Here is a 9,378-nt window from a genome sequence, read left to right as displayed (position 1 = left end):
CTGCATTCTGTTGATACTGTGCTTGCCTAATCTGCAAGTGCCTTTCTGCACTTGATAAAATGGCCTAAACTAGAGTTCATTGCTGTTAATTTTTCACAGTAGTTACCTAGTTACGTAGTAATGTAGAACTGGTATTCACAAGATCTAAAACTTTACTATTAGAATTTTTATTAAGACAATAGACATTTCAAAGTGATGTACAGATGAGATCTATGATGTCTAATGATATTTAATAGCTCATAAAATTTTTACTTCATCTAATAATACCTACTGTACTAAATACAAGGCAATTTGCAGATTTTTACACATGAGAATGCTCTCCAGGGCTATAAGTAGCTCAGGCAAGTGAGTTTGCTACCAACCTAAGTTTGTTGCTAGTGAAATCTTTTGGGTTATTTTTAAGAGTAGGGATGCCAAAGTCAGGTTTTTGCTTAGTTATCCACAGTTTTACCTACACAAAGTCTGGCAAGTGACCTGCTTATCCATCATTCCCTAAAGGCCTTGTGAGAGTCCATTTCTACTTGGTATTGCTTCCTTGGGTGAGGGGATACCAGAACAACTCTGCCTGCCGGCACCCAATACTGACTTGGGCTGTGTTTGGTTTTAAATGTGCTCTATTGTCTCTTCTGGAAATACCTTTAAAATGGGGGCAAGGGGGACAATGCATAGCTTGTATATGCAGTACAGGGTGTGCTAACTTGGTCTCCCATCCTTCAACCTTCATTTCACAACTGTTTCCATCAACCAATAATGCCCTTTCAAGGCAGTTTAAACTGACTGAGTCTGGTCCTAATTCTTGCACGGCATCCAAGTCATGCCTCTGACTCCCAGCAACTGTAGGCTTGAAATACAGTCCTTACACACCTCTTTTGTGCTGTGGTTATGGTTAAAGTTTTGCACGCCATGGACACTCCTTCCTTGCTACTTTTTGGCATAAGGCCATCCCCATGTAAATGGACTAAGGCTTATATGCTTCCTTCCCAGGTTTGGATCAGGGAAAAGCAGCTCTGAGGTAACTCAATATAGGGGTTCGTGGTTATTCCAAGAATTGCCTCTCTGGCTACTAATCCAGGTCCAGCCCTCCCTGTGCCTTGATCCCTTGCAGCAGTCCTCTACTGCTGTGATGAGCCACCTGCTTGTCAAGCGTGGCCTAGACGGGTGGTCTGTCTATCCTGCATTTGTGGCCTAGCGTTGAGTTGCTGCCTCAGTGTCCCTCAGTTCTAACTGGAAAAGCCATCTTCATTAGCTGAAGGGTGGAGGAAAAAGCACAGCTGGCAGAGGGGAAAGCTTGTGTGTGCTTTGACAGCCGTGAATGTAGTGAGAGAGAACAGGGGAGAATGAAACTGGGCTGTAAAACAAATGAAGTTGAGTATTCGTGGTTTTTCAGCTTTTCTCAGTAGAAAGCATTATCTCCTCTCTAAAGCTCTTACAGGCTGTGTGGGTGCTGTCTGCTGGTTTTCAGGGAGGCTAAGCAGACAAGTAGCCAAGCTGCTCCTACCTAATGCTCATGGGGCCATCGGGTTCCAAGCCGGCAGAAAGTGCAGGGGGAACGGATGAGAGGAGTCCCTGTCCCTTTCCCGAGTCACTCTCCCCGTAGTAGCATGCCTGGGAAAGCAGTGGGGACCAGCTGCAGGGCTGGGCGGCTCCGTGGCCACACGCATCTTACAGAAAACGGTGTCGGGGATGCTTTTTATCGTGGCCGCCTTAGAGCTGTCGCCAGATTTTGGGAAGAGAAGTGTTGGCGCTGGCTGCCAGCCAGGAAAGCCGCACGGAGCCCGTATGCCCTGCCCGGAGGGTGTCGTGGGGATGCGCCTGGCCCATCCCTTCCCGCCCGGGGCTCGACTTCCACCTGCTCGGCCAGGATTACGGTCCCCAGCTCGGAAAAAAGGCCGGGGGAGGCCGAGGTGTCCCCCGTCCGTGGGCTGCGGGCTCGCTCCTCCCCCGGTGCTGTCCTCCCCGGGCTCCCCTGCTCCACGCAAACCCTCACTGCGGTTTTTTTCCCCACCTTCACTGTTAACAAAACCCGGTGATTAAGACTCGAAACTAACAAAGAGTTTTTCTTCCACCTTAACCTTGCACACAATCCTTTAACAAATTAATTAATCCTAATGAATTAACACTTCATTTATTTAAACGCGCTACAGTTCATGAATTAAATTTTCATGCAGTGATTAAAGGCTGTTAAAATATGCATGATTTCGTTAAAATTTTATAATAAATCAGGGCAATGTGTTACATGACAAGGCAACTACTTCCCAGCCCCTCGGAAGGTGCTTTGATTCGCACGGGGGGGCGGGGGGAGCCGAGCGCTCCTCTCCCTGTTTTGGCAGCCGAGCGGACCCCGGAGTGCCGTGGGACGCGGCTGGCGACCGATCCCTGCCCCCGCGGAGCCCTCCTCTTGCCTCCCTCGGGGGAAGGAAGGCTGCGTTTTCTGGCTACCCCATCGAAACGTGGCGTCCTTGCAGCGCGAGCGATCGTAGACGCGGGTGAAAGGCAGCAGCCGGTTTGCCCACGGAGCGGGGGTGGAAGGAAGCAGGGTCTGGGAGGTGTTTTGCTGGAGGGGCTTCTCGGTGTGCTTTTTAATTCCTCCGCATCACTTGAAAGAAAGAGCGAGAAACTTTACTACCAACAGGACCTGTGGTGTTTTCCACCGGACCTCTACCAGCCTAGCTGCTCCGGTCTCCTTCCTTTCCCGAAAGGGGACGTTGTGAACTATCTTGGGACTTAAATTACCATCAAGCGTTTCAATTTTTAATATGACAACATTCTACACTTTGGTTGCAAAAGCAATTATTGCGGCTTGTACATCAGTAATTAGCAGGTCTTTGCTGATGTAAGGAAAGTCCTCATTAGGACAAGGAAATACTTTTTGTGCATTCACCCAAAGGGTTGGTTGTGTTTTGTTGTGGGTTTTGTTTTTTAATTCTGAAGGTTAATTTTGATCATTTAAAGGGAGAATAGCTTTTACTTTAAATGGGATATTGACTTTCTGTGAACTTCACCAAATAACGTATGTACTGTAGGTTTTGTCTCAGTGCTCCCAGTGACACTCAGGGTAGGACAAATACCGCGACTACAAAATGTAAAGCTAACATTTGCTGAGATGAAAATATCCAGAAGGTTTAGAGGGAGCAGTGAGATCCACATTAGCTATTTTTTCTTAAGTCGGGATATATAGCAAACTATGATAAGACATTAATGGTTAATATCATAAGCTTTAGTGTATTCATCTTTGGGGAATCCTAAAAAGAGAAATCAAATACAATGGGTTATAGTAATTAATTTATAAATCGTTTCACTGTGGGAATAAGGGGTTACTTTATTGCTTTCTCGAGATAGGCAGTCAGTCAATTAAGGAATTCTGCATTTCTTTCTTGCATTTGAAGCCGGAGAAAACTACGGGAGACAAGTAAATGTGTATATATATACATATACCTATACATATACACATATATGTGTGTGTGTGTGCCCCTCCCTGGCTTTATTAAGCATCTCGGGCCTTAAACGTAGGGCTACAGCATGGTCGTGTCGCCAATGAACTCGCTCCTCGAAGCCTGCGAGTTTATTGCCATCAGTATTCATGAGGCTGGACGTACCCACGAGGAATAGAAATAACAGCGAACATTAAGATAAAATCTATTACCAGGCCCGCGCGATTCTGAGCCTGGCTGAAGCCGTCTGCCCCGGGAGCTGGCAGTGTGTGGCAGGAAGAGGGAGGCCGCCGGGGGCTGGTGACAAGGGGTGCTGGTTCCCGGCGGGCCCGGGGAACCCCTTCGGGCAGCAGCCCCTCCACTCGGTGTGGCGAAGGGCAGGGCAGCGGCGGCGCCGGGACCAGTTGCAGCACCGCAGGAGCAGGAGTTGCGGTCAGGTTGTAATTTTTAGCGTTGCCTTAAAAGTTAGCGTAAAGTTACCGCTTTAGCTCTTTAAAAAGAAAAAAAAAAAAAAAAGTTCCGAGAACTGCGAAGAAAAGTTTTTCCTCCGGGACTTGATAAGTGACAGACCAAACGCTGCTCCAAAAAAACCCCCTCTTGTCCTTCTCCTCTATTCTCCTGAAAGACCAGACGGAGGGAAGACTTGGCTGCAACTCCCTACGGAGGCTTCTGCCTCCGGGGAAGCAGAGGGGAGCGGGCGGGGGCCGGCAGCAGCCGCCCCAGGAGCCCCAGGAGCAGCCCGCCTCTTCTTCGGAGTCCGGAGGCTTCGCTCCCCCGCACGCCGTCACCCCCGTCCCTCGGGCGGCCGCGACCGGGCAGTTTGAGTGATGGAGCGAAGAACCCCTGACAAGGGGTGTGTCTCCAGCCGGGCGGGACTGCTTCGCCCCCGAGGAGAGTCCAGTAGGCTGCATCCCGCAAGCTGCAGAGACGGCGTGCCCACCCCCATCCCAGCGTTCAGAAGACACCTTGGAGGTGGGACGCTTAGAACTTCTAAAGGTCCTCACCTCCTCAGCCTTCGGGCGCCGGGGGCGGAGGCGGGAAAAGGGCTGAATTCTCTGTCTTTTTGGCCCCCAAAAATAAGCCCGTGAACAGAAGGGGTCGTTTTAAAAGTGCCAGTGGGGGTTGGTGTTCCTACAGTCAAGGAGAAAGTCTCGCCCCGCAGCACCTGCCATAGCCGTATGTTCCCATTCCTCTAGTGTCTGCCTGCCCTGGCTGTCTGCACTTCCTGCCTACCCCCGCTGCCCTGACCCAGCCCCTGAGAGCTCAGAAGTTAAAGACCCGGCCCCACAGGCAAAGCAAGTGCCCGGTGGTATGTGGGCCGGAAGGCAGGTCACCGTTTAGCCTAGAAACCTTCCTCTCCGCTGCCTTTGCCACCGCTTGCACCTTCTCTCAGCGTTTTCCTTAGGGAAACCTGATGAACTTGGCCGGACAGCATCCTGGAGAGTGGGGTTCGTGCAGAGGCACACGGATAAGCACCCATGCATTCCAGGAGGAACAGCATCCCACGCCTTCCTCCACGGGACGAGGACGTGGTCCCGGTTACCTGCCTCCCTGCCTCGCCGGCCTCAACCCAGCAGCACCGCGGCTGTTGGCTGGACCTCGCCATGGTCGGGAAAGGCAGCCTGCTCGGCTCGGGCCTTGCTCCTGGAGCCGGGTGCTTTTCAGCAACTTTGGCGAAAATTTGTGATCTCTCCCACTTCCTTACTCCTCCCCGTCCCTTCCTCAGGAGGGTTTTCCTTTACAATGCATGGTAGCTGAGAAGTAGCTAGAGTAACTCATGGCTTAAAAAAAAAAAAAAAAGGTCAATAAATACACATAAAGTATGATTTGTGGATTCTGATACGATAATTTCGATAAATAAGGAGAGCCCAAGCCCAGTTTCAAGTTCACCCCCTTCAGAGATGAAGTTGCATTCCGCCACCCCAGGGGACACGGTAATGGATGGAGACCTGGCTCCCTCTCGCACAAGTAATTGGCAGACGTTTCCCTCCTTCCTCCTGGACTGGCTGGGGAGCTAGGGAAAGGCTTATGAAGACAAATGTGGACTTCACTTGGGGTTGTGGTGGTGCTGTGTGTGCGCGTGTGTGTTTTCCTGCGTGACCTTTCGGCTGTGTTTATGCGCATAAATAAGAGGCGTTCAGGAGAAACAGAACAATTCCGATGCACTCCCAGGCTGTCACATCCCTGATCCAAACACCCCGCTGCCTCTCCCCGCTGCCTGCTTGCCTGCAGCCCTGCTGAAACAAACAAGGCAGCATCTGGTCGGTCACCGAGGGACGGCTCCAGCGTGCCCCAAGGGACAGGATTCACCTTGGGCCGTTGGCTAAAGATTCGTACTAATCTCACAGGCACAGTAGCAGATTCACTCCTTCCATAGTTTTGCCTTCGACTTCGTAAGCAACTAGTTACAAGAAAAAATAGAATGTACTCTAAAACTCTAGAAATCCCGAATCACTCATAACACTAACAGTGTCACTCCTTAACTGTTTGACTCAAAGGCAAGAGTATTCTAAGGATAAACCACAGAAAATGGAGGGAAAGAAGAGTACGAAACAGAGGAAGGAAGGAAGGAAGGAAGGAAGGAAGGAAGGAAGGAAGGAAGGAAGGAAGGAAGGAAGGAAGGAAGGAAGGAAGGAATGAAGGAAGGAAGGAAAAGAAAGAAAAAGAAAAGAAAGAAAAGAAAAGAAAAGAAAGAAAAGAAAGAAAAGAAAAAAGAAAGAAAAGAAAGAAAAGAAAGAAAAGAAAGAAAAGAAAAGAGAAAGACTGGTTTTGATTGTTTTCTGCTTTCTGCTTCAGGCCACGCCAGTGCAACCTGGCTTTTCGCACGGAGCAGGAGTTGGGGCTGGGCAGCAGGAGGAGATGCAGAGTCTGACCTCCGCGGCGCTGCCCGTGCAGAGCGCACACGCACAACACACGCCCTGCGTGGGCGCAGCGGCTGTCACCTGCCGCGCCTGGCACAGCTATACGTGCAATAAAACTACACGGGGTGGGGGAAAATTAAATTACAGGGAAAACAATAGCCTCTGAGTGGTTCAAACAAATGTCTGCCGCCGCAGGTCTTCTCCAGGAGCCGGTGTACAATTCGCGGCAGGAGTGGGCAGCGGCCGGAGGACGTCCCTTTCTGTGGCGGGGCTCCGCGGCGCGGAGGGGCAGCGCACCTTTGTGCTTCATTGCCCAGGGCCGGGCCGGTTCCCTCCGCCGCTCCGAGGGCAGGGAAGGGGCGCCCAGCCCCGCACCCCGCCCATCCCCGCCCCATCGGGGCGCCCCGGGCCGCGCTGGCGGCCGCGCAGCGCGCACGTGTGGCAGCCACAGGTGCCGCAGCCGCCCGGTGCTCGGTGCCGCTCGCTATAAGAGTGGCCCCGCCGCCGCCGCCCCGGCGAGACGGGTGAGGGCTGCGGGAGATGCAACAAGGCGCGGGGAGGCAAGGACCGGGGGCGGCGGGAGGAAAAGGAGGAGGAGGAGGAGGAGGAGGAGGAGGAGGAGGAGGAGGAAGGGGGGGAGACAGCTGATGTCTGTCAAAGCCGGAGCCGCCGCGCTCTCGCGAGAGCCCGCCCGGCGGTAGCCACGGGATGCGGGGCTCAGGTGCGGGCAGAGCGCAGCGCAGCGCGCCCGGCGCCGGGCAGCGGCAGGCAGAGAACTGAGTGAGGGAGGGAGCGAGGGAGACGGCGGGGGCCGGAGGGAGCCTTGCCGCCCGCTCGCCTACGCAGCCCAGCCTCGGCCACCGCGGCAGCGGCGGCGGCGGGGGCAGGGTCCGCTGCGGCACCGCCGCCACCACCGGCTCCGCCACCGCCACCCGCCGCTGTCAGCGGCTTCCTCCAGTGGGAGGAGAGAGCCCGGAGAGCACTTTTCCCCCGACTTTAGGAGTGTTTGTGGATTTACATGCCAAGCCTTCAAGATGATGTCCATGAACAGCAAACAGCCTCATTTTGCCATGCATCCCACCCTACCTGAGCACAAATACCCCTCTCTACACTCCAGCTCGGAAGCAATAAGAAGAGCATGTCTACCAACTCCACCGGTAAGGGACAGACAGCTGCAGCTCTCTTCTTTCTTTCTCTCCCTTACACACACGCACACACTTTTCTTTCTTTCTCTCTCTCTTTTCTGTATACTGCATGTATGTGTATGTGCATTAATAAAAAAACCGCTGCGAGGCACATTTTGACAAGCGGCGCTTAATGTTTTTTTCATGTCTTCCTCTGCAATCATCTGAGTGCCTGTGATCTTTTTTGAAAGCGGTGTTCACACGAGTCTCCGACTTCATCCACTTTCTGTATTAATTTTTATGACTCGGCCTCTGAAAAGGAATGCGTTTTATGTGCTCTTGTGTTTGACACAATTCCCCAGCTGAGAGTTACAGATCCATTTCTTCTCCTCCTTTCTCTTCTCTTTTCGTTCCATTTTCCCCCTTTTAATTTATTAATTTATTTGTTCCTTTCACTCCTTCCTTCACTCCTTTTCCGATCCCCCCTTGCTTCCTTACCTTTCTACTCTTCACTTCTTTTCCTGTTTTGCTCCCTCTTCTCGCTTCTTTCCCCTCCCATCCCCCCATTATTCTACCCCATCCCCCTGTTTCCCCTCATTTCCCCGGGCTGTCGCCTGCTATACCACGCTTTCCTCAATCACTCGGCTCTTCCCCCCGATCCCGTACTCCCTTACACGCTGATCCTACTGCCGGCTTCCCGGCCATCACCCCAACTTTGCCCACCTCTCTCTCCCCTCCCTCGACTTTCCCCCTCCTTTTCCGCGGCGCTCCTGCAACCCCACGCTGTCCCCCGCCCGTTCCCTTCCCCCTCCGCACTTTGCCCCCTCTCTGCCCCCTTGCCCTCCTCTCCCCGCACCCCGCTCTGTTTTGTGTCTCCTGCAGCTGCAGAGCAATATCTTCGCCAGCCTCGATGAGACCCTGCTGGCGCGGGCCGAGGCTCTGGCCGCCGTCGACATCGCCGTCTCGCAGGGCAAGAGCCACCCGTTCAAACCCGACGCCACGTACCACACCATGAACAGTGTGCCCTGCACCTCCACCTCCACCGTGCCCCTGGCGCACCACCACCACCACCACCACCACCATCACCAGGCGCTGGAGCCCGGCGACCTCCTCGACCACATCACCTCCCCCTCCCTTGCCCTCATGCCCGGCGGAGGCGGCGGCGGAGGGGGCGGCGGCGGCGGCCACGACGGGGCGGGAGGCGGCGGCGGAGGGGCCGGCGGCGGCGGGGCTGGCGGCGGCGGCGGCGGGGGCGGCGGCGGCCTCATCTCCACCTCGGCCCACCCGCACTCGCACATGCACGGCCTGGGCCACCTCTCGCACCCGGCCGCCATGAACATGCCGTCGGGGCTGCCGCACCCCGGGCTGGTGGCCGCGCACCACGGCGCCGCGGGGCAGGTGGCCTCGGCGGCGGCGGTGGTGGGAGCGGCCGGCCTGGCCTCCATCTGCGACTCGGACACGGACCCGCGAGAGCTGGAGGCCTTCGCCGAGCGCTTCAAGCAGCGCCGCATCAAGCTGGGGGTGACCCAGGCCGACGTGGGCTCGGCGCTGGCCAACCTGAAGATCCCGGGGGTGGGCTCCCTCAGCCAGAGCACCATCTGCCGCTTCGAGTCCCTCACCCTCTCCCACAACAACATGATCGCCCTCAAGCCCATCCTGCAGGCCTGGCTGGAGGAGGCCGAGGGTGCCCAGCGGGAAAAAATGAACAAGCCCGAGCTCTTCAACGGGGGCGAGAAGAAGCGCAAGCGGACTTCCATCGCCGCCCCGGAAAAGCGCTCACTGGAGGCGTACTTCGCCGTCCAGCCCCGGCCCTCCTCCGAGAAGATCGCCGCCATCGCCGAGAAATTGGACCTCAAAAAGAATGTGGTGCGGGTTTGGTTTTGCAACCAGAGACAGAAGCAGAAACGGATGAAATTTTCCGCCACCTACTAGGGGCGGGCGGGAGGGGCGGCCCCGGCACCG

At 54.6% G+C, this 9,378-nt stretch overlaps 1 protein-coding gene across 1 annotated transcript; it reads left to right on the top strand.

The window, feature by feature from the left end:
* The first annotated feature begins 6,967 nt into the window (after window positions 1–6,967).
* Window positions 6,968–9,378, top strand: POU4F1 (POU class 4 homeobox 1). Its single transcript, XM_048295676.1, has 2 exons — window positions 6,968–7,449; window positions 8,299–9,378. Exons 1-2 carry the CDS (start codon window positions 7,327–7,329, stop codon window positions 9,346–9,348), a joined length of 1,173 nt encoding a protein of 390 aa, XP_048151633.1. The 5' UTR covers window positions 6,968–7,326; the 3' UTR covers window positions 9,349–9,378.

Source organism: Corvus hawaiiensis, chromosome 2, assembly GCF_020740725.1.
Source record: "Corvus hawaiiensis isolate bCorHaw1 chromosome 2, bCorHaw1.pri.cur, whole genome shotgun sequence".
In the NCBI taxonomy this organism is placed as follows: domain Eukaryota; kingdom Metazoa; phylum Chordata; class Aves; order Passeriformes; family Corvidae; genus Corvus; species Corvus hawaiiensis.
This window is presented reverse-complemented; position numbering and strand designations above follow the sequence as displayed.